Source organism: Canis lupus, chromosome 18, assembly GCF_048164855.1.
Source record: "Canis lupus baileyi chromosome 18, mCanLup2.hap1, whole genome shotgun sequence".
NCBI lineage: Eukaryota > Metazoa > Chordata > Mammalia > Carnivora > Canidae > Canis > Canis lupus.
In genome coordinates this window covers 37,382,186-37,407,436 of record NC_132855.1, presented here as the reverse complement: position 1 = coordinate 37,407,436, position 25,251 = coordinate 37,382,186, and the positions used below count along the sequence as shown (strand labels likewise).

The window sequence follows — 25,251 nt, the reverse complement described above, 5'->3', positions numbered from 1 at the left end:
AAACTAGGAATGGTATGTTCTTTCTACTGCTACAGTCATTTACTGAGAGCTCACTGTGTTTCAGGCACTATCCTAATTCTTCTACACATATTTTTCATAGCTATCATACCAGTAGTTTCATTTTACAGTTCAAAAAAGGGATCAGACTTTTACCTAGGTCATGGTGTTAGGCCTGGTAGAAAGCAGGCAAGGTAGCCTGACTCCAAACCAGTGTTTTGACCTTTTCGTGATTGGTTCTCAAATCAGGCGTTGCTTTAAAAGCATTTGGGGTTTTACAAAAAGAAATAAAAATAAAAATAAATTTTAAAAAAGCACATGCTGGGGAGGAGCTCTAGAGCTAATTAAATCAGCATATCTTAGGGATGAGGTCTGGACAATAGTATATATGTTGGTATTTTTGAAACATTTCTTGATGAGTCTAATGTGAAACCAGAGTTAACTGCTGTTCTATAATTACAGAGCTTGTTTTAGTACTAATTTCATTTAATTTAAGTGATCTGATAGTAGGAGATAAAGCACATTGGAAAACTTAGGGCTAAAACTCAACCATGGCAAAGATTTTACATACCTACCCACAAGATGACTTATCTGATTTTTTTTTTTTTTACTGGAATTGTGGGCCAGAAATATTTAATATACCAGAAATAATGAAGGCCATTATAAAGGAGAAATTTAGAAAACTCTTAAACTATAAAAGTACATGTAGTTAAAAATAACTGTTTTTATATGGAATTCCATTATTTAAAACGTCTAATTTTCTTCCAAGCTTTATTTCATTATCATGAATTTAAAAATATTTGACAAGCTGCTTGTATTTTAATGGTAAATATAATATATGTGTATAAGTATGATCTGTTAAAATAGCCAATAAAATATTTCTGTACCCCTGATTTTCAGAGTTGGGTGATTCTTTATAAAGATAGATAAGATTGTTATAAATACAGAAATAATCTTCTTTGTTACATCTAATTTTATTGACATTGGCTGTGATGTTTTAAGAACATAAAGTAACATTTAATGTGAACTACATGTCTAGTTATTTCCTACTGAGAAATAACAGAATGTGAAAATTTATCATGCTTGTGAACAGAAGGGATTGAATTAAGATTACCGTGAGACTTCTCATTTTGAATCTCCTGAGTGGGCATCTTTACCTCACATTTCTGTTCCTTTACTGAAAGGTTTATTAAATTCAATACAGAGTTCTAAATGAATCAGATTCCAAGTCTGAAATGGATAGAATAGATTGTTCATGTGAGTTGTTTTTATTTATTTTTTTTAAGATTCATTTATTTTAGAGTGTGAAAGAGTGTAGGGGGAGGGGCAGAGAATCTTAAGTAGACTCTGCGCTGAACATGAGGAAGAAACACTAATTTATTGTAGATGTTAATAGGAAGATAATCAGTTTTGTAGATTATCAGGGCTTGACCTCATGAGCCTGAGATCACAACCTGAGCTGAAACCAAGAGTCAGATACTTAATGACTGTGCCACACAGGTGCCCCTATCTGGGGTGTTCTTAAATCATGCCATTTTGTAAAGCAAAATAATACCTTGTATGTTAGAACCCTTAAAAATGTCACAGAATTTTAGTTAGGAGTGATAATTCCTTTAGTTATCTAGAAACTCAGAAAGGCAGTTGTGTTCAGTTATACAACTAGTAACAGAGCTGAACCCACAGATGAGGTGTCTCCATTCCCTATTCCTCTTTGTCATCTTCCAGATTGCATACTTATCTGAGGGAAAAACTCCAGTTGGACAAATCTGTTGATGGTTTCAATTTTTTTTTCAAGCCTTTTTTTCTTTCCAGACCACCAAGTGTTCAAATGTGTATGTGTGTGTGTGTGTATGTGTGTGTGTGTGTGTGTGTATATATATATATATATATACTCAACACCACCACAAACTCCCAACTTTTTTAACTGAACAGTCATATAATAGTACTGAATACTGTCTTTCTAGGATAGCAGCATGTTTATTTTTTATCTAACATGAATCAGCACCACCCCCCCCAAAAAAAAGAACAAGAGTGTTTAAGTGGGTAAAACTGTAAAAATATAAGCCTCTGAAATTAAAAAAAATTTAGGAAGAAACACTAATTTATTGCAGATGTTAATAGGAAGATAATCAGTTTTGTAGATTTCCCATCTAGCTTTAAATTCTGCGAGAGCCTTGAAGCCATTAATAAAGTCATGAGAGGAATCCTGCGGTAGGTCTTGTGACGTCATAGAGTAGAGCCCAGAAGACTGCAGCTGTGGCCAAGGTGACTTTTCTGACTTGCTCCTGAGGCGAGTCCTCACGGCTGTCAAGTCCATGGCTTCAGGCTAATTGTGCCCTCCCTGGGGACTGCTGTCACCAACAGGAAGGTCCACGGAAGCGTCATGGGTCACCTCCACTTGGTCTCGCATTGCCTTTACAGGGCTTGTTGCTGCTCGGATGGGAAAGCGCAGCTGGGGTGTATTTTTGTATTACACGGAGCTGAAGGCCTTGTTCTCACCACTTTTTGATTGTGGACCAATCTTTTTGGTCTAGTCTCCCTCGAGTATAGAGCAGCAAACTCAGACTCTAGGCCAGCTGATGAGGTTTTGCATCCACCTAAGAGAGAAAATTATATTCTCCCTCTTGCCTACCCTTTAAGCGATAGAAGGCAAATGTCAAATCTAAGAAAATCCTTTAATCTGAATGGCACATGAAGAAACCGAATTTAATTTTAAGAACCATCCCTCCCAACAGACTATGTATAATCTGTAAGAATGCACGTAACAGTAATGATGGAGGAACTGAGTGGTGGTTTTCTAGGTTTCACAGTGATGTGGCCTTGTTATTCTGTAGGCAGTGGTTTCCCAGCCAGAATTATTGCCATATTTAAACATAAGCATGCATCTCCATTCCCAAGACTAACATAGATGCTCTTTGAATCATTCACCAAATACTCTAAGTGTGCCTCAAGAGTCTACTTTCTGAGCATATATTACAGTTCATTAATGATGATAAAAACATCCCTGTTACTCAGATTCTGAATGTTGTGCTGTGTTCTGTAGCCTAAACTAAAGCAACTCATCAAAATGGTGACAAATGTAATTATGGTGACCAATGCCATCTTTCAAAAATATACATAAAAATAATACATCTCAATAGATCGTGTGCTTAGTATTTTAGCAGTAGGGATTGGTTTGCATTAGGTCAGAATTTGTTTAAATGGGACTTTTGTATTTATACAGGTATGTTACTGACTTTAACAACTTGGCATCTTACAAAGATAATGACACATTTTGGTGGATTTGAATTTCCAAAATCCTTTGCCAGGTAGGAAAGGGAGAAATTACATATAGGTTTTATGACTTTTAATGAATAGACCATTTTCTTGGTCAAAAATATGAAGAAAACATGTTAGGTAGAGATGCTTTTAGATTTCTCATGCTTCTAGTAGCAAAAAGTACAAACTGCTGGAAAATTATTTTACATAAACATTTTAAAGGCAAAATTCTGAGCAAATTCTGTTTTTCATAGTGGGCTAAGGGAAAAGGACATTATGTGTCATAAACCTGTTTTGTCACCTGCATACATTTATTCATGGTGTTTAGTAAAAGTAAGGTTTCTGCTAAGAACATTTGTAATGAAGATCATTCCGCGTACTAAAATTTTCAATTAAATTGGTTGGACATTGAGAAAACATAGAGGAGCCTGTATTATACTCTCTTGTAATTCTTTTTGAATGATTTATACATATTACCCCATTCATTTACATTTTGAAATACATACTACTGTATTTGTTTTCAAGATTATAGCCCTACCTTATTCAAAATGCAGTTACTCGACCAAAATATCCTCTTTTTATGTTCTGTGGTACAGCAGATTACTGTTGCATCAAAGCTTTTATTTCTTAGAAATGTACTACATGAGAGTGTTAGTAATAGCTTTGCAATAAAGGAAGCTCTGTGGTGGAAGCAAAGGGGCCATAGTGGATAAACTGTGCAAAAGGCTGCTTGTTTGGAAATCAAACTTAATTTAAAAGAGCTTTCAATCACTAGTTAATATAACTGCTTTAAATTTACAGACAGTGGGAGTAGCTCACCGTTACCCAAGTACGCTTCATCTCCCAAACCAAACAACAGCTACATGTTCAAACGGGAGCCCCCAGAGGGATGTGAGCGAGTGAAGGTCTTTGAGGAAATGGCGTAAGTAATGTCTTTTCTATCAGCTGGGATCTGCAAAGCTGTAAAGCTTTTTATTGAGACCAGTTGATTACAGATGAATCAACTACTCCATCCAGCTGATAATGTGTTTCAAAACCAAATTATGAAAAGAGAATTGAATAGGCTGAAGGGATCTTAGTGGAGTATTGGAAATACATAAGCTAATACAAAGAAACTTGGAAATTCTTCCCTGCTGCCTAAAAGATCTATTTTTAATCACTAAGACTTTTCCTTTCAAAAGCTCTATTAATCTGGATGGCTAACAAGAAGGCGTTTAGCGGCAGTTAACATCCCGAGTGTGACTGGCCTTAGGACAGCGATCCCACAAGCCAGAAGGAAATGAACTTGTCTCCCTGTAGACACATGCAGCATGTGTGCTCCTTTAATGTAGACTTCTCATTCACAGATTTTTTTTCTTTTTGAAATGAGGTGTGCATAAATTAGAGATTAAAGGAAAAGAGGTTCATGCTCTAAATACCTGGCAGAGTAGCTAAAAAAAAAAAAAAGACTGTATGGCTCTTGGACTCACTCATCCCTTTGTCCCAGTGCACGACTGGGGGAGGCCGCTGTACTCTTGCAACCTGGGAAGGGACAGAGACCGGTCTTGCAGGAGTTGATGGCTTAGTTCCTGGGAATGAGAGGAGAGGAGAGGCTTGAGGACTCTGCTCTGTTGGGCTGACTGGCTCTTGGAAAACTATAGAAACTTTTTTATTTTTCCCTGATCTGTTGTTAGACGTATGTATAGTAATACAGAAAAAGGAGGAAATGCTTAAAACCAAATCTATGGCTGGGTAATCCCTGTCCCATTACACTTTTCCTTAACAGAAAAGGTCATTGTAACCTTGCATAATCCTCAACTATAACATAGGACATTTTTCCATCTTCCTAAATGATTGAAAGCAAATGAATGGTCTCTGAAAAAATGTGCCCAGTCTTTTTGAAAATCCTTTAGTCTCAAATACCACTCAGTGCTGTGTACATCAGTAGTCTGTCAGCTGACTTGTGCTATGGAAGATGTTTACCCCTCTGTCTACACTTAACTCATTCCCTGCCATTCACATCGTAGCCGTTGTAGAGAACTCCAGCTAAGTCAGAACGCTTGGAAATTTTGAGTGATTGTAAATGTCATTTTGTTTTATGGTTTTAGGTCTCGTCAGCCTATCTCAGCCCCTCTCTTTTCATGTCCTGACAAAAACAAGGTTAATTTCATCCCAACCGGATCAGCTTTCTGTCCTGTAAAACTTCTAGGCCCTCTCTTACCTGCCTCTGACCTGATGCTCAAGAACTCTCCTAACTCTGGCCAGAGCTCAGCTCTGGCCACTCTGACCGTCGAGCAGCTCTCCTCCCGGGTTTCCTTTACGTCTCTTTCTGACGACACCAGCTCGGTGGGCACCATGGAGGCCTCTGCCCAACAGCCATCCCAGCAGCAGCAGCAGCAGCAACAGCAGCTCCTGCAGGAACTGCAGGCCGAGGAGCACCTCTCTGCTCAGAACTATGTGATCATCTAAAGCAAAGGGGGAGCTGGCCTCTACCCTACCTTCACGGATTAGGAACTAGACCTCAGACATCTTATCTGCATGGAGTGACAAACTTTCTGAACACCACCACCACCACCACCACCAGAATACTTATCAGCATCATAAAGTATCTCTCAACACTGATCTTGGCAGGGACGGAACTCCTATTCGGCAGTTTTTGTGGAAAGCAGTGATGCTTGCAAAATGTGTGTGTCATTCAGCATTCTCAGTGGAGACTATGCATTTCATAGTATGTCTGACAGATTAGTACCGTGTCCTGTGTTTTGTTCCAGATTCTTCAGTATAAATAAGCTCTATATCAAAAAGTTGCCTGTCTAAATAGAAAATGTCTTGCTGTGTTTTGTCCTATGGAAAATACTGTACTTCAGGATTATGTTTACAATTGATCCAGGTGTTTGTTTCTAACTTCTGTAATACATACAATGCAAAAAATAATAATAATAATAATAATAATAATAATAATAATAAATGGCCACAACAGTTGCACAGTGCCCACCCCTATGGCCTAGCTTCAGGTACTTCAGTTGAAGTCTAAACTCAGGTAACTTGGAATGTATATCATATTGGGATATTAAATATTTCACAGCTAAAAAGCTAAAGAGGGAACATCACTCTTTTGCCTTTCCTTATTTTATGCATTTCCCTTTCCTCATTACATTCCACATTCTTAGAATAAGAAGTGCATTCAACCCTAGGAGAACAATAATCCTGGACATGGGTGAACATGAGGAGAACCAGCAAATCTGTGGTGTCTGACATCACTTTTGTCATGAGGTTACGAGTTAAAACAACTGTTTAATTCAGCATTTCAACGTGTAAATGTGGCTTTTTTTTTTTTTAAACAAGTTCAGGTGTTGCTCAGTTAATGACTGTTACAACGTTGCAAATGAAGTGTCTCCAGTACCAGGCTGTACATAAACATTCCAATTGCGTGTGATGGAATTTAACAACAAGAAAGCCTAGGTTTAAAACAAGAAAGCCTAGGTTAGATTGCAAAACAAGTGAACTTTCACGGGGGATGGCTGAGATTTTTTGTTGATGTTGGCCACCAGGGTCATGAAATGCTCTCATTTTAGCTAAAGGCATATTGATGTTCAGTTTCTCTCTCGGAAGTTCTTTAATTTGCAGGTTTACAAATAACACACTTTTGGTTATTGTTTTCCTTAAGCAGTGGAGGTGCATGAGTTGCGTTCATGTGGAGAGAGAACATGTGGTCTCAGAAGTAAGGCAGCACAGGGAAGCAGGTTGCTTGGTGACTTAGAAAAGCAGTAGTTTGCGACTGCCTCTTCAAGCCTCTCCTCACAAGATCATGACTGGTTCTTAGTATTTCAGATGTCTAAAGTAAAGCATAAGCTCAAGTAAATTGCCTTGAACTTGCAGACTTGACCTGAATTGTCAACAGCGTTGTGTGAAGAGAGCCCCAGATATTCCCCCCCCCCCCCCACCGACTGGTCAGTGGAAGAGCCCAACTCTCAGACTTTGTTATCTACAGCACAAAGAGAGTCTCCAGAAGCAAAGGGAAGTTTTTGTATCTTTATTCCATTGCTTTCAGTTCAATAAAGCATAGAGTTGTTTCATCTGTACCTACAGTATATGGCACAGTTTTCTTAAGAATTAGGGGAATAAGATGCCTACAGTTACAGGAACGTTTCAGTTCCCTTCAGTCATTCCTCGGGATTTCTTTGTTTTATTTTCTAAAGAGGTTGAAGAAGGAAGAGGTGATAGAGAAGAAAGCAACACCATTGATTTTTTTTTAAGAAATGATATATATATATATATATATATGTATGTATGTATATGTATATGTGTGTGTATGTATTCTGTGTATTATTTTGTCATGATCCCAATTATCTTCTTTCCACCAAAGTTTGCAGTAATATTCTCTCCTGAAGGTGCATTCTGGCTCCTTTAAATTAGTCAGTGTTATATTGTAGGAGACTGTCATGGAAAAGGACTCAGTTTACTTTTGCCATTTTCACAGGGGAACCTTTTAAAACAATCTCTTCAGCAGCAGACACCTTTAACCCTAATAATCTCAGGCCTTGATGAAAATACTATATTTTGTAGATTATGGTTAAAGGGAGAAAATTATTAGTTCTGTAAGATAAATATGAGCTCCATTAACTTCTGATATCTGGTTTAGCATTACATAATGTGTTGATCTTAAGCTCTGCTTTTGTCCAAATACAATGCAATAGTTGATATCAATATCAATTTCTGAAAGATGGACTGAATGCTTTTTTGGTGATGAAATCTGATGTATGATATTTATAGTGACATGTGCTTTTATTTTCTCATGAGAAACTAAATATTAATTGTGTTGTACATTTGTTCTTAGCATATATTAAAGTTTTGAACCAAATGTGTTAAAGCTTCTGCTTTGCCATGTAAATTTCCCAGAAGTTGTTGAGCTCAAATGTATCCTACATCCAGCTGTAGAAATTTGTCAGAAATTGTTTAAATTTTGTATATAGTTGTACTGTTTAATTCTAGCCACTGCGCTGAACAGTATTCGAGTTACCATACAATATGGCTTTACACAAGGAAATGTGTGGCTTTTGTTTTGTATTTTTTCAGTATAGAAGTTCCTGTGTCTTATTTAAATAAAGTTATTAGTAAAACTGGAATAGTCCACATATGTCTTTGGAATGACTGGGTCGTTAGCCCCTTGCCTGACAGAGATGGACTCCAGTCAGGGTGATGGTGATATCCAGTGCTCACTGAATTCTGACCTGCATCTCTGGCACTAGAGGGATTCTGACTGCATCACATTCCCACAGCCTGGTTGCCTCTTGACATGTCATTTAAACACTTTCCATCACAGGATAAGAAGCTGGGTGACTAAAGTTCCCAGTAACTGTCCTCACATCTTTATTTTATACCGAAGAATTCTTTATGGAAGTAATTTTTTTTTTTTTTAGGATTTTCATCTATCTATTCATGAGAGACACACACAGAGAGAGAGAGGCAGAGATATAGGCAGAGGGAGAAGCAGGCTCCATCCAGGGAGCCCGATGTGGGACTTGATCCCAGGACTCCAGGATCATACCCTGGGCCGAAGGCAGGCGCTAAATCACTGAGCCACCCAGGGATCCCCAAAGTGGGGGTATTTCTTGCAAAGAAAACTGCAGCAAAGATTTTTAAAGATGTTTTGCTCTTTATTTTGCTTTAGGTTCCGGATAAGAGGAAGAAAACCTTAACAAAGGAATGTTGATGTTATGCCCAGTTATCCAAATAGGGTCATGATAGGCCCCATGATGGCCTGAGAGCGAAAACAAACCACTTTGAGAAGTAATTTACTAGCAGAGTGTTGTTCTTCATTTCTGAAGCACATCTCATCAAAGAGGTTGATAAGATTTTTCCTTTAAAATTAACCTAAAAATGACAAGTGGCTGTGTTTGGGGCTGGAAAAAAAAAAAAAAAAAGCAAAGCATAACTTTTTAAATGGTAAGATTTATCAACCATCTTCTGGAGGATGATCCATAATTTAGGCAGAAAACTATGCATCTTCGATTAAAAGTTCCATTGCAGGGGGCTGTGAAAGGAAAGTGAAATTCTCAATTCCATCTCTGCTTGACTCGGTCGCAGCAGCTTAATATGAACAGCCCTGGGGAACAAGTCAGTATCTGCAACACTACACCTAAAGAACACGGAGGGAGAAATATATACATTATATATATATGCTTAGCCTTATGTTAGTTGAAAATAATCACTTGAAGTTTATTTATGAATATTGCAAAATAAACCATCGCCCCCACCCCTTCCAGCCCTGAAGTTCCATTATTCCTACACATTCCTGCACTTCCTGCCTTCAACCCCCTCTGAGGCACTCACAAGTCTTTTTTTCCCCTCTACACACCTTTAGCGAACTCGGGGCTCTTTGGGAGCTTTGTGAAGATGGGTCCTTTTATTCATAGCGTTCCAGACCCAGAATGCTATAATCTAGCCCCACAGTTCTGGTTATGTAGAGGACGTTTCCTCTCAGACTTCCCGCCTCCTCTCTGCTTCCTTGATGAACTGGAATGAAGACCCTGTCTTGTCCCGTGTTGTACCACATCAGCTTTTTTCCTTTACATTCCGATTCTTCCTTTTTTCCCAGAGGACAGCTGGGATTCTAGGTCCTCAAGGGTTTCCCGCTACCTAAATCTCTCAACATTTGCCTGTCTTCCTGTTACCTCGCTGCTAAATTTCAAGCTGCAGGTCAGACAGCTATGTCTGATGGATGAATTTCATTCGAAATGGGATTCTGATGCCATGGAAACACAACCGTGTAGCACGCTAGACCAGGGGCCAGCCAACTCCTGTCTGTGGCCAATTCTGCCCCACGCCTGTTTGTGTAAATAAAATCTTCCTGAAACTAAGCCACACTATGTATTGCCTATGGCTATTTTGCAATACAGGGGCAGAGTTCAGTAGTTGCAATAGAGACAGTCTGGCCCACAGTGCCTAAAATAATATTTTACTCTCTGGTCTTTCACAGAAAAAATGTACCGACCTTTGCCACAGACCAAAGAGCAAACTGGATATAGGTAACTTGCACACGCGGTTATTGTTAAAATATGTCCACAAATTCTTTGATACCCCTCTCTTTGGTAGAGCTTCATTTTTCTCCCCTTGAAGTTCGTGGGCAGGACTTGCTTATGAGTGGGATAGAGCAGTGATGGGCTGTCACGTCCAAGGTCAGGATGTAAAGAGACAGGCTTGTGTCCTGGGTGTGTACTCTCGTGGATCCCTGGCTATGGGAGAAACTGTGTTGCAAGGACACTCAGGAAGTCTGTGGAGAGAGACCCACGTGGCAAGTAGCTATGGCTGCCAGCTAACGAGGAACTGAGGGCCCTGCCAGCAGCCGTGTGGGTGAGCTTGGAAGCAGATCCTTCAGCCCCGGTTGAGCCTTGAGATGACTACAAGCCCAGCCAGCAGCTTGGCTCTGCAGCCTCATGGGACACCGGGAGCCAGGCCTGCTAAACCACGCCTGGGTTCCCGACACTCAGAGACCGTGGGAGATAAGTAGTGCGTGGTTTCAAAGTGCTGAGTCTGGGGGTGATCTGTCACATAGGCTTGGACAACGACTACATCGTGGCGACTGCCCTGTGTGCCTCTCCCCACGCACGTCCACCTGTTAAAGCCAGCAACATCACCTAGGGTCTTCCTATGCCATCCTGTCCCCTGAGTTCAGAAAACAAAGCTTTTCAGAATGAACACTTACTGGGGAAAAAAGCCCGGTTGGACTAGGTTGAAGACGAAGCTTCCTCATGCAGGATTTTGTTACTCAAACTCACAAGGTAAGTATACTATATGTGCCTAAAAATTCTCTTGTCTAATATTAAACCATCTTATCTAAGACAACTACTGGGGAAAATTAAACCCTTGCGGAAAAGCACCCCCTATGGAAAATGATGCAAGAAGAGGTGAGATAGGTGATCGGCTTTCAACGCTGGGAAAAAAAGAAAAAGCAGAATCTCAAGAAAATGAGAAATACTTCCACCTCGATGGAAGGCTGGTGAACCATTGGTTCTGAGATGGCCTATTCCATTTCACAGGCGTTTGCATCTCCCAAAGAAGAGAGGAAAATTGTTTGAAAGGTTCCAGGTCAGTTTGGTGACGGCCCCTCCCATTTAAAACAGCCATTTTCTTAACACTAAGATTTTGAATAATTAGATCACTTTTCCTACAAATGATTTTCTGATAACAAGGAATGGGTTCCCTTTCACACTATAAATTCAACGCAAGTCTTGGCATCAGTTTTAAGAATGACTTTGATGACATTCCTTTAGCCATAATTGAGTAAGATCCCATAGGCAGTGGATGTTATTTCAAACCACTGTCTGGAAGCAAGCGGGATAAAAGGTGGATGTACGGCTCCACAAGGACCTGTTAAATGGGGAGGAGGGTTCATGCGGGAAAGGCAAACCATTTCTCAGGTTTTCTATTCCACTTTGTAAAGGAAAGGGGTTACACTCAAGGGACAAAAGTTAACAAAGGACACTGCTCATGTGCTGCAATAAACAGCCTGCCATTTTTCATATGGACTGAAATCAAGGCAGACAGGGTAATCTTAACTCACTCTCCATCTGCCCATTTGATTACAGACAAAAACCTGGTGTGGTCTCTCCTGCTTCCCTTCCCTGTGGCCACCCTGGGAGCTATTGTATGGTTCCTTTTCCAATCCCCGATCCTTTCTCCCTATCACTCCCCTAAGTCTGTGACCATTGTAGCCGGTCCTGCTGGAAGACAGTCACATGGGGAGAGGGCCTGAAGATGGTTACACCTGTGAAATACGGCCTATGGGAAAGGGGAAGAGAATGCCGAGATGAGCTTTCACAATAATGTGTCCTTTTGAAATATCTACTTTTCTTTTTCTGGCAATGAGTATGTATTCCTTTTGTCACATTTCATAAAAGACAAGCAAGCAACATGACCTTCTTTCTGCAGCACGGCTGGCCATCCTCTTCCCTATGTCCACACCCACCTTCTCACCAACCATCATCATCCAGTCTGCAACAGAAAGTGGATAGGACTGACTGCTTCTCATAGTCCCTAATAAAAAGGCAAGGCAAAATTCAAGGGAAGTGATCAACATCAAAATAAATGTTTAACCTCACTAGTAATCAAAGCAATGCAAAATTAAAACAATAATTTGTTGCCTTTAAATTGGCAAAGATTAAAAAGAAGGAGGATATTCGGTGCTGAGGGGGTGGTAGGGGTATTACAGTCACTCTCACATCTATTAGAAGAATAAATTGTTACAACCTTTCTGAACAAGAACTTGGCAGCATGTACCCTAAGGGATGAAAAGCCCGTTACAAACCCATGTGACCTCTTAGTTTTGTTAAAAAAAAATATGTGAGTAAAAAAAGACATGAAGAATGTATAAAAATTAATAGTGGTTATGCTTGGGTTGTGGATAATTTGTCTTTAACATTTGCATGTCTGTTTTCCTAAGTTTTCTTAGAAACCTTATAATTTGAGAGAAAATGCACCTTAATTTCTAGATATCAAGGGGGGGGGAGATAAAAGGAAGGATATGGCAACAAAAGATTTCGTTTTAATAGAAAGGAGCTGCAGATCTCTTAAAATCAAGGTAGCTGGAGTGAAGGCCTGGTAGAGCAAACTCTGGTTCAATGAAAGAATCCAAACATACATTTAGTATCTTTCCCTTGCCACTTTCCCAGAAAAAAAAAAAAAAATGGGCCCAACACCCTCATGCTCAAGTATATAGGATTAAATTATTTAAGCCTCAAATGGCATTTGGGTAAGTCTGGAGTTGTAGTCAGAGGACACAGCATTCCCTCCTGGAGTGTGGCCCATGCTATCTACCCTCTCCTCAGTTGAGATGGATTTATGAAGTGGGCACCAGAGAGCACAGAAATCTGTATTGTCACTTATACTTCTTTTTTTTTTAATATTTTATTTATTCATGAGAGAGGGAGAGAGAGAGAGAGAGGCAGAGACACAGGCAGAGGGAGAAGCAGGCTCCATGCAGGGAGCCCGATGTGGGACCCGATCCCAGGACTCCAGGATCACGTCCTGGGCCAAAGGCAGGCACTAAACCACCGAGCCACCCAGGGATCCCCTCACTTATACTTCTTGAACTGCCTCATCTAGAAAACTGTAGAAACCTGAAAATGGCCAAGAGATTCTTCTTGAATGTGATTCAAATTTTTCAATACACTCTTTATTGAGAGTTGTTTAATCTCGTTTTACAGAAATTGCCTGAGGTGGATGCATGTGAGGTGGATGTTGACCAGCACTGTATTAGAGAAGATTGGGGATCTAGGCCCTAGATGAGCTGCAGTAGATTCCTTGGCTTGAGAATCACCAGGGTAGGATTTGGCTCCTCCTATGATCTTTGAATCTGTAACTGGCATAAGCCCGTGGGGCAGGAAGCAACTTGAAGGTTCAGACATTTGCTTATTTCTCCTTCTTGGTAAGTTTCTCCCCCTTACTCACCAAATTGAGTCTCAGCCCTTTGCCACTTGTGATTTCGGTCAGCTGGCAGGCCCATCTGGGTAGAACCCTGTCCCTCCCAACCGCTGGAAGCCAGAGGCAGTGTAGCATAGGGGAATATGGTCCAGGTCTGACCATCAGACAAAATGATCCTAGAAGTTTCCATTTGTGGGATCCCTGGGTGGCGCAGCGGTTTGGCGCCTGCCTTTGGCCCAGGGCGCGATCCTGGAGACCCGGGATCGAATCCCACGTCGGGCTCCCGGTGCATGGAGCCTGCTTCTCCCTCTGCCTGTGTCTCTGCCTCTCTCTCTCTCTCTCTCTGTGACTATCATAAATAAATAAAAATTTAAAAAAAAAAAAAAAAAGAAGTTTCCATTTGTAAAACAGCGCTAAGAATTCTCAGCTCTTGCCATAATGAAACAACCCAGGCTGGGGGTGCTTAGACAACAGAAATTTATTTCTCGCAGTTCTAGAGAAAGGAAGTCCCAGATCAAGGTCCAGCAGCATCTGGTTTCTAGGAAAGCCTTTCTGTCTTCAGATGCTTTGTCCTCACGTGGTCTTTCCTCTGTCTCTTATGACGCTATCCTGTCAGATGGGGCCCCCACCCTTAGCACCTCATTTTACCTTAATGCCCTCCCAAAGCCCTGTCTCCAAATACACTGAATTTTGGGGGTTTACAATATATGAATCAACAGCTCCAACATCTGAATCTTGGGGGAGACACAATTCAGTGCAGGGCAAATACCTACCTTTCATTAGGAAAATGCAAATTAAAACCACAATGAGATACCACTTCATGCCCACTACGATGGTTATAATCATAAAGACGAGTAACTACAAGTGTTGGTGAGGATATGGTGAAATCAGAACGCTCACATACTGCTGCTGATCCTGTAAAATAGTGCAGCCATTTTGGGAAACAATCTAGCAGTTCCTTGAAAGGTTAAGAATGTGACCAGCAATGTTCTTCTTGGTGTAGACCCAAGACAGTAAGAACATATGTGTACACAAAAATGTATACACAAATGCTCACAGCGGCATCATACATAATAGCCAAAAAAATGGAAAGAATTCTAATGCCCATAAATTTAATGACTGGATAAATGTGCTAGAGCCATACAACTGAATATTAGTGACAAAAAGGAATAAAGTACTAATATGTGCTACAATGTGGCACATTTTCACTAAGTGAAAGAAGCCAGTTACAAAAGATCATCTATAGGATTCTAGTCATATGAAATGTCCATTACAGGCAAACCCATAAAGGCAGAAAGGAGATTAATGGTCACCAGGGTCTGGGGTAGGGCAGAATGGGGAGTCATTGCTAATGGGTACAGAGTTCCTCCTGGAGGTAATGAAAAGTGTTCTGGAATTGGATAATGGTGATGGTTGTGGAATCTTGTGAATATACTAAAAAATCACTGAGTCATATACCTTAAAAGAAGAAATTTTAAGGTATTTGAATTGTAATTCAAAATTAGAACTCAACATGGCAAAAAAAATTCCTACTCTGTAGGGTAATTAAGAGGATGAAAGGGACTTATGTGTCCCTAGCACAGTGCCTGGCATAAGGCTCCCCATGGATAATAGCTGTTTTTATTTTCCATAGTCCATGTGGCATAAGAAATGTGAAGGTGATAAAGCCATAAACATGGTTCCACTGAGCCTAAAATCTGTCTCTAATGTCCTCAGGGACATTCAGTGGATGGCCCTACTTCTTCCTCTGCTGTTCACTGTCATTTCATCTGCATCTCTCCTCACCTTCAGTAGGTGGGTCAGGCATCCACCCCCGGCTGCCAGGCAGAAAACCCAAGTGTGTGCCTCCCACCTGGTTCTCCCAAAGCCTCCACGTCTTCCCTGCTCAGCGTGCACCTATGTTCCCAGCTCCCTTTGCTTGCTTACCTGGAAAGGCGAGGCCAGAAGATCGGACACTTCAGGCTTCAGCCTGGGCCCGCTCCCATCTTTTCCAGGTGCTTTGTCTTTAACCACAGGCCTGGTTTATAGGGCGGAAAAACCAGCCTGTTTGGTTCTGGGCTTCTCTCACCCCAGGCTCGCCATTGAAGCCCAAGCTAAAGAAGCCAGGGTTCCCCCTGGGGCTGGTTCTGAGGGCAGGTAACAGATGGGTAGCAGAATGCAGGTAGCAAGAGCTCGGGGTAGTGGTGGTCAGGATTTGTTCTCTCCCTGCTAGCTTCTTCCTTTCCAGCTGGAGCCAAAGTCACAGCTCACCCAGGACGGCAGCTCCTTTTGGCAGGATAAAAATACCCCTCAGTTTGACTGCTGAGGCCCTCGCATGGCCAACTCAGCCATCCAGGGCCAGGAGAGAGGAAACAGTCCAGGATGGTTGTGACTTCCCTGCAGGGAAAGGTGGCCAGAGGAACCTCCTGCTCACTTACACATGCATGAGACAGGCTTTTAGTGCTCAGAGGAAGTTCCAGTCACATCCACACCACCTGCGTCAGCCTGAAACCTGTGATTAGCATGATTCTGACTTTTATTGTTCATCGACCCCTTTGAGAATTTATGGAAGCTCTGGACCATTTCCTCAGGAAAAAAAAAAAAAAATCCACAGAGGTGCATTTTCACACGCAAAAATTACATATCTCGGAGGATGAACAGAACTCTCGAAGTTAAGAGGTCCATAAATTCCTGGACCAGAATAGAGTTTATAACAGGGATGAAAGAGTTTATAACCCAGCCATTGGAATAACAATGAACTGTAGGAAGAGAATGGAAGCAAGGGTGTTGATCTGTCAAGTGCTGAGTCTTGAGAAAGCCTTCTGTCTGTGCCGGAACAGGGGTATGGCAAACGATGCTCTAACTGTGGTAATGACGCTTGGGGCACCACAGATCAGGTCCAGAAATACCAGCAAGGAGACACCCCAGACCAAAATCAGTAAAAGAGCTCCCTGGGAAGAAGCTGAAAAAGGAAGCCTCGGCTGATACATAATCCGGCCTCTACTGATGAGGCATTTCTAAAATCAACTGCCTCTTCCTTGGATGGCAGAAGGGTCTGGATGCAGACCTGTGTCCGATTTCAGAGGTTTCCTGAGCACTTTTCATCGGCAATCTGCTAGGGCAAATTTTTAAAAAGTTGCTTACCCTATTGCAAAGGCCAGCCAGCAGTTATCCAACACGGATCTTTCCCTGGGGGCATAGCCCAGAAGTGGGAGAAGGTGCATCTCATTGTGTTTTTGGTCGTACCACGGAAGTGCTGCAAAATGTCAGGCAGTAGGAGCAGGGAAGAAAGGAAGAGATTGATCAAGAACCTGTGGATCAGAGTTCAAAGTTAATCACGTTCTCCAGGAGAACACCGCTTCAACGAGCACAGCCAAATGCTTGAGAACTCTACAAATGCAAGCATTTGGGCATGTTGAGAACAGTAGGGCCCTCGGGTCAGATTTCTACTAATTAATTGTCAGAAGGCAGGATAGGTATTTTAAGGCCAAAAGTTCTATTTTCAGAGGAAAATACTAAGTGGTGCAATCGACTCAACAAGTTTGGAGGAGCAGCAGCAGAGCAGGTGCCCGCGCGGACGAAGCGACTTGGGCCGATTCTGTGGTCTGGCCGCTACCGGCCTTGTCCTCTGCTCCACTGTGGATTGGTCCATACCGGACGTCTTGCCTGCTCGGTTCCTGACGGCTCAGGAGGCTCCCGCCACTTTACAGGAACCGTGTGCATTGCTTCTGCGAATTCTGGCGTGGATGCTTTGGTAACTGACATTGTTTCATACCGTCACCAGCTCGAAGCAAAGGCGGGAGAAGCCGATCAACTCGGACTCCCCTGTGGGTGAGAAGCTACTGCGCCGGGCCTACCACCCCGGCTTCCCGAGCTAGTCAGCCCAGACCAGGGCGTCCTGCCGCTTAGGGCTGAGCTCCTAGCGAAGACCACGTCGCTCGCAGCAGAGCGGGAGCCGGGACTGCGTGGAAGGGCCCGCGAGGGTGTGTGGACAATACCGCTCTCCTCCGCACCCCCCACGGAGCTGTCCTCGTCTCCTGTCAGAAGCCAGAACCGCTAGTATCACGGGACCCTTGCCTTCCAGAAAGAAAACTAAATAATCCATTAAAAAAAAAAAACCCTCCTTCATGCACATATATTTTCTTTTGAACAAACTAGATTTTCTTTAAGGTTTTCAAAGTCTGCTTTAGGGCAGCCCGGGGGGCTCAGCGGTTTAGCGCCACCTTCAGCCCAGGCCGTGATCCTGGAGACCGGGGATCGAGTCCCACGTCGGGCTCCCTGCATGGAGCCTGCTTCTCCCTCTGCCTGTGTCTCTCATGAATAAATAAATACATATTTTTAAAAAAGTACACTTTAAAGACCAAGATCCGGGCAGCCCTGGTGGCCCAGTAGGTTTAGTGCTGCCTTCAGCCTGGGGTGTGATCCTGGGGACCCGGGATCGAGTCCTATGTTGGGCTCCCTGCATGGAGCCTGCTTCCCTCTCTGCCTGTGTCTCTGCCTCTCTCTCTGTCATGAATGAATGAATGAATGAATGAATGAATAAATAAATAAAATCTTTTGTTTTTTATTTTTTAAAGATTTTATTTATTTATTCATGAGAGACACAGAGAGAGAGAGGCAGAGACACAGGCAGAGGGAGAAGCAGGCTCCATGCAGGAAGCCCGATGTGGGACTTGATCCCGGGTCTCCAGGATCACTCCCGGGGCTGAAGGCGGGGCTAAACTGCTGAGCTACCCGGGCTGTCCAATAAAATCTTTTAAAAAAGAAATAAAGACCAAGATCCTTTGTAAGGCAGAAATAGCAGTACTCGGGAAACAGTCCACCTGTGCTGTCCCATCTCCCAGGCCCTTGCAGTGAAGCATGTAGCTATTTCTGGCCAATGGGCTGTGGAGGGAAGAGAGCGTGTCTCTCTTTGGATGAAGCAAGGCCGACGCACGGCGATGCTCCAGCTTCACCCTTCCTTGCTGTGGTGACTGAGAAGCTCCCATGTTTCATGCGATCACCATATGCTGGTGATGCTTCATCAGCATGCGTCCCTGGGAGCCCCCACTGACCCCCCCCACTGCCCCCGGAAAGAGAGCATGAGTGAGGAAGGAAGGAAATCTCTTGGTTATGAAAGCCACCGAGACTTCTCAGGGACTGTGGCTGACGCATAGCCTGGCCTATCCTGACTTACCCACAGACGGATGGGAGCCGGCCCAGAAGGACGGACTGGGAGCAGAGTGATCTTGGGCGGACCTCCCGGCTGAGCCGGCTCCACCTGCTCAGCGAACCCACCGAGGGTCTCCGCTCCCCTCATTTCAGGGGCTCTCTGACCACGTAGTACAGCGTCCCTTTGTGAAGGATCCAGAATCCAATTCTTCTTTCTTTTCCTTAAAACCATACTTATTGAGGACTAATGTACATATGTAAAATTCATCCTCTTCAGTGGATTCCATGGATTTCGATAAATGCATACAGTTGTGTCACCACCAACACAATCTATAGAAGAGCCCCAACCAATACCAAATTTTCCTTGTGCCTCTTTGGAGGGAGTCCAGCCCTCCCCCCCATCTCAGCTCTTGGCAACCACTGATCTGAGGCCTATCCTTATAGGTTTACCTTTTCCAAAATGGCATACAAACAGAACCACACAGGATATAGCCTTTAAAACAAAAAACCCTTTTTATTTTGGAATACTTTTAGCTTGACAAAAAAAGTTGCAAAGATAATACAAAGTTCTTTACCCGGCTTCTGCCAATGTTAACAGCTTACATAGCCATTGTATTTTGACATAGTAGTCAGAATTAGGAAATTAACACAACTATAATACTATTAACAGAACCATAGGCTTTATTTGGATTTCATCCATTTTTCCACTAATGTTCTTTTCCTGTTCCAGGATCCACCATGGCATTTGGTGGTCCTGTCTCAATTTCCTCCCAACTGTGCTGGTTTCTCATTTTTTTTTTTTTTTCATGACCTTGACACTTTTGAGGTATCATTGGTCAGCTATTTTGTAGAATGTCACTCAATTTGAGGTTTTTTTTTTTTGTTTTTTTTTTTAAGGACTAGACTGGGTTATGAGTTTTGGGAAAGAACACTAACAGAAGTGAAGTTCCCTTCTCATTGCATCATATAAGGGGTACATGATAGCAACATGAATCCTCATGTTGTTGTATGAACCAATAGTTGCTTCATGTTCACTGCTAAATAATATCTCACTGGATGCATGTACCAGAGCATCATTCACCAGGGGAAGGATATTTGAATTTCTGGTTTTGGGAGATTATGAGTAAAGCTACTACCAACACTCACATAGAGGTTTTTGTGTGAATATATACCTATTTTTTTCTCTAGGGGGAGTTTCTAGGGGCAGAATTGCTGGGTTGTATGACAAGTATATGTTTAACTTTATGTGAAACTGCCAAACTTTTCCAAAGTGGCTGTTCCATTCTGCTTTCCCATCAACGGTGTGTAAGAGTTCCAATTGGTCTGCATCCCAATTTCTTTTGATCAGTGCCCTGGTTGGTGGTTCACTTTATTTATTTATTTATTTTTTTTTTTTGGTGGTTCACTTTAAAAATACCATTAAGTTTGGCAAGTTTTGCAGCATGTCCCTTCTGAACCTGGCAAAGAACCCACTTAATTTCTCCTGGTCTCCACACACAATTCTGTCCAACTTTATGGAAAAATCAGGGGCAACTTATGCATTAGAATTTTTTCATTAGACTTTCTAGTCCCTTCCTACTAGTTTCCTCCATTCCCGTGATGCTTAGAAACAAGTTCATAAATGATAGGGACAGAAAATGGGGCTTGGAAAGTCTCTCAGAAAGTCACGGGAGAGAGCAGCCTCCCACTCCCTATTTCAGTATCATTTACCAAGTAAGTGACCTTCTGCGACACAGTGGCCATCCTTGTGCACTGCAGCGTGTGAGCCCAGTGCTACATCTTTGGGGCATCGACTCAATCCCTGTAATGACTCCCTTAGCAGGCAATGCTACTAGGGAAGAAGAGAAAACAGAAGTGCACAGAGGGTTTGTGACTTACAGCTGGTGGAGCCTCAACTTGGGAGGCCTGGCCACAGATTTCAGAACCCAGACTCTTCACAGCTGCCCTATACTACCATCCTAGAGTGCATCCCCCAAGGGTGTATTTAATAATTGGCAAAAAAGAGAGAGTGTGTGTTGAGAGGAGAGAAAAGACATCGACTTTTAAAGGAGTTTTGTGTGTCTCTGAATTCCTTTCTTCAGCTTTCAGTTTCTAGCAAACACCTTGAAGTAAAAGAAGGCATGGCCCAGCAGTTAGGCAATGTGGGTTCTAATCCCAGTTTCCCACTAAATTATAGCTTTCTAAAATATGTCCCTCGGTTTTCTCATCTGTGTGTCAACAGATTGGATACAAAGAGCTCTGTGGTCCCTTTTGACTTACTGGGTGTCAGCTATGAAAGAGCTGCACAGTAGGCATCCTCTGAGCCACCAAGAGCACCAAGCCTTCTAGGCCCAGGGTTGGTCCAGAGGGTCTTCTGGAAGACATTCTAGTTCTTTCAGCCACTTGGCCCCATACCCACTCTGGAAATTACACAAGCATGTCCTCAAGGTCATCCTAGTAGAAAACGGGGGTGGATCCCCATGGCATTTTCCTGCCCAAGGATCCATTCCCTATCCCCTGATACCAATAGCACAGCTTCCCCTAGAGGAACCATTCATTCTCCATCTCTAATCCCTGAGGGTCAGGCTCCAGGGATGGACCCATGAAAAGCTGAGGAGTCAGCCTGTTCCCCACCCACCCACCTTGATTCTAGTAGCTGACTGGAGGAGACTGGAAATGGGTTCAAGGCAAGCTCAATTCCAAGATTTTGGCTGGAGATACTGGTGGCTATTGCCTCCTTATGAGAAGTCTATTAGAATGAAGCAATACAGAGGGAATCAAAGCTGGGAGCTGAAGAGAGGCAGAAGGTATTGCTGAGGCTACTGCCTGAGCCCCTAGATCCTGATGCATGCACCTGGACCTTTTAGTTACCAGAGCAAATAAATCCACCCTCATTTTTTGTTGTTGTTGTTTAAATGAGTTTGAGTTGAAATAGGGTTCAGTAATTAGGTGGTTTTTGAGACTTCTGTTTTTCTCATCCATATATGCCCCTCTCTCAAGGTTCCAGAATCCTAATTATTTTTTAATCTAAAAAGGAGGAAGAGGAAGAAAGTAGTAATAATAATAGTAGTAGCAGCAGCAGCAGCAGCAATAGTAAAAACTAAAAGCCCCATGAAAGACAGGTCAGATGCAGTGTTGGGAAACACATAGCACTACTGCCACCACTCCCCGCCCCATACCCATCAAAAACATCACTCATTTATCAGAATCCTTAGTGCAAAATTCTTGGCAGCCACTGCCAATCACTGAAGCTGGCTCCAAGCTGAAGCCTATTTTCCAACAAAGCTGAAGAGACCTGCATCACTGCACTGTGCGTGACTAGAGATGGTTTGAATCAAAGGTGCCAGGGCCTATTGGGAGAACACTAGTCAATCGCAAAGACAGATGCACTTTGATATATTGGCAAAATCAATAGCTCCAATAGTTAAACCCTGAGGAATTGCCAGGGTCGGGCCCCTAGGGAGGGGGGTGAGGGTCTCAGCAGTGGTGTCTAAGAGGGAAGCATGGAGCTTGGTTAGCTGACTCTTGGAGCTGAAGCATAGGCAGAAGGCATCTTGACCCAAATGCCTAGGCAGCCTCAGAAGGCACCCCGGGGGCCTCTGCCCTGGCCCCATACCCAATGTAACACTGGCCACAGCATGATGGTGAGCACCGTCTACACACCCACTGGCAACTCAGGTCTCTCAGGGCTGCCAACTCTGAGCAGACCACGTTTTCTTGGGCATAAGCCTCCAACAAAAAGTTCTAAGTTGGTGTCTTTCTAATTCTGAAGCTGACGGATGCTTTTCTCACTCTCACACAACTCAAAAATCAACCTGACATTTCTAAAATTACATTTTGAAGGCAATGAATCTATAAAGTGCACCAAAGCCCATGCCAGCTGGGAGAAAAAGAAAGGAGGAAAGAGAAATGGTTCTGGCTCCCTCTCTTAAATTTGAATATTCTTTATATATTGGCTGGGGCAGCGGGAGAAGGGAACGGAGACTTGCAGACCACCTAAAACAGCAGGAAAGTTTTCAAGGAGCAGGTGCTCTGAATTTCCCCGAGGGTAGCAGCGCAATTGTACCCGCTCGCTGGAGACAAGGGATGAAAATGAGTAGCAAGACTGGGCGCGAAGGGGGTGGGGCACCTTTGTCTTCTTCCTGCCAGAGACAGTCCTTCTACAGACAGCTGGGGGGGGGGTGAGGTGGGCCCCCAAGGAAGCCCCCTGGCTGGGCAGCACACAAACTGCTTAAAAAAGAATAAGCCAGCAGCTGCTTCTCCTTAAACTAGAGAGGTGGCCGAGGGGGCTTTGTGCTAGCCAGGATCAAAACACGCCTATCAAGAGGGATCAAGAGCCTGGCCAAGTGGATTGCAGATGGGAATGGGAATTGAAATTTTTTTCAACAAAAAATGTAAAGAAAATTCAGGGAGAAAATGCCTTCATGTGCAGTACTTTCCTTTTACTTGTAGCAAAGCCTGTTCAACTACCACAATCCTCCACTCCTTCTTCACCCGCAGATCAACTTTAAAATGCAACCTGTTAGTATTTAAAGTGATCCATTCAACAGAGAAGAACCCCACGCCCCTCTGCTCCCCGCCCCCCACTGCAGCCAAGCTAGCGCCCTGTGCCTCTAGCCTGGATAGAGCAAGTCCACTCCTGCTTCGCTGCTTCGTCTCCTTCCTGCGGCTGCTGTGGACTCCACGGCTGTTAGCAAATGTGACCCAGGATGCAACGAGGAGTCCTTAATCCTCATTTCACACAGGGCAGCTTCATTCAGCAATCACTGATGCCAGTGCTTGCAAGGGGACTCCAGGGGGATTATTACTAGGGAGATACAGAAGATTTGGGGCAATCGGGACCCTGTTCTCTGGGGTTGCAACACCTAGTGGGGGAGGCAGGTATGTATGCATAGGCCTCACAGGCCAGGGAGAGCACCAAGCATGTGCTAATCATGACAGAGAAGGGCAGGAAGGAGAGATCAGGGCTGGTTCCCTGAAGGAAAACTGCAGGCTATAGTTAAAGGAGGTGGGATGTGAGGTGCTCCTGAGGGGCGAGTCGGGCTGCGATGGCACCTGAGGGTAAGGAGAGGGGGGCATCCTGGGTAGAGTGTGCAGCAAATGCATAGGCCAAGGATTGAGAAGGAAGGTTTAAGGATCCCACACGCTCTCCTGTGTATGTGTGGGAGGGTGAGGCGGTGGGGACCCAGGGCAGCATCCTGATATCCTCAAAGACCATGAGTGCCAGGCTGAGGAGTCATTAAATGAGACTCTTACAAACAGACTCCATGGACAGTTCGGGCTGGCCAGGAAGTGAGCAGAGCTACACCAGCCACGTAACACACACAGTCCCAGCTCCAACTTGCCTTCAGGTGTCATCCTGCACGAAGGAGAATGAGAATGCCTTCCAGTCCCCCAATGTTGTCTTGCAGAGGACGGTGGCTACTGCTGGTCCAGGTCCTTCCGTGGAAGCACACCAGAGAGAGCAGAGAAGCCGCAGCCCTCTGTTGGGGAAAGCGGCCACAAGAGACCCTTTCAAGGCTGGAGACTGAGGCTGCAAGAGTATAGCAGAGACCTCACTGGCCCAGCTGGGCATGTGGGACCAATTCTTGCTAATCATTAACCCTACGCCCACAGGGCCACAGGTGGCACAGGGATGGGAGGAGAGACAGCAGCCCTGGGGGTCCATGCTGGTGGAGTGTCTTAACTGCTAACATGCCCACACACAAAACTTGCTCCCACCTCTGCCAGTGCCACCAAAGTCCATGCCCTCCTCCCTTGTTCTGTATGTGGGCGATGCATGGGATGTCAATAGCTTCACACAGGTGGGACTAGTCCTTGTCATCTTCCTCCCTCTCCAGCCCCCACACCCATGGCACCTCCCCACTGAATCCCCACAACAGACTCTATTAACTTGCCTTTGCATGTCAAATGTCTCTGCCATTTAATTAAAAAAAAAAAAAACAAACAAGAACAGTTAATATCACAAGGGACTCCAGAAATACATGCTTTTGAATTCCAGCCATGAAGACAAAAGGAGACACTGGCATCTGCAGCTACGGCTGCTTTCCATAGAAAGGTTCGTGCAATGGAGACCAGCCCAGCTCCCCTGGCGATGTGAGAACACACAGCCTACTGGGCGACAGCTAGGGTAGAGTCTCTCTGGTTGGCTGGAGCTTCACCCAGAGCTCATTGGAAGGTGGCTCAGCAGGAAGGGAGGGTTTTCCTGCAGCCCCCCGCCCTCCTTAAGGGCGACAGAGGCAGGGGGTACATGAGGCATTTAAGCCTTGTTAGCCTCCCACTGCCTCTGAGGCCACAGGACTCCTTATTAAACCTAACACAGAATAGGTTTATGATTTGAACTTGGATCTCACAGTAGTATCCCAGTGACACATCAGTAGCCACGATGTGGATGTTGGCAGGAGAGCAGCCAGCTAAAAACTGCTGTATTGTTAGATCCACATGGAGAATACACTCAAAACCTTTATACCAAATAAGAGTAAATAA

The 25,251-nt window shown here is 43.6% G+C and overlaps 1 protein-coding gene across 2 annotated transcripts in view; it reads left to right on the top strand.

Moving 5' to 3' along the window:
- Positions 1-8,360, top strand: part of GLCCI1 (glucocorticoid induced 1) — a 100,309-nt gene extending 91,949 nt beyond the window's left edge. For both annotated transcript variants that reach the window (XM_072784021.1, XM_072784022.1), the window contains exons 7-8: positions 4,057-4,177; positions 5,343-8,360. In XM_072784021.1, the coding sequence (XP_072640122.1) occupies positions 4,057-4,177; positions 5,343-5,703 (482 nt within the window). In that variant the 3' untranslated portion in view covers positions 5,704-8,360. The remainder of the gene's footprint in view (positions 1-4,056; positions 4,178-5,342) is intronic.
- Positions 8,361-25,251: the final 16,891 nt, after the last annotated feature.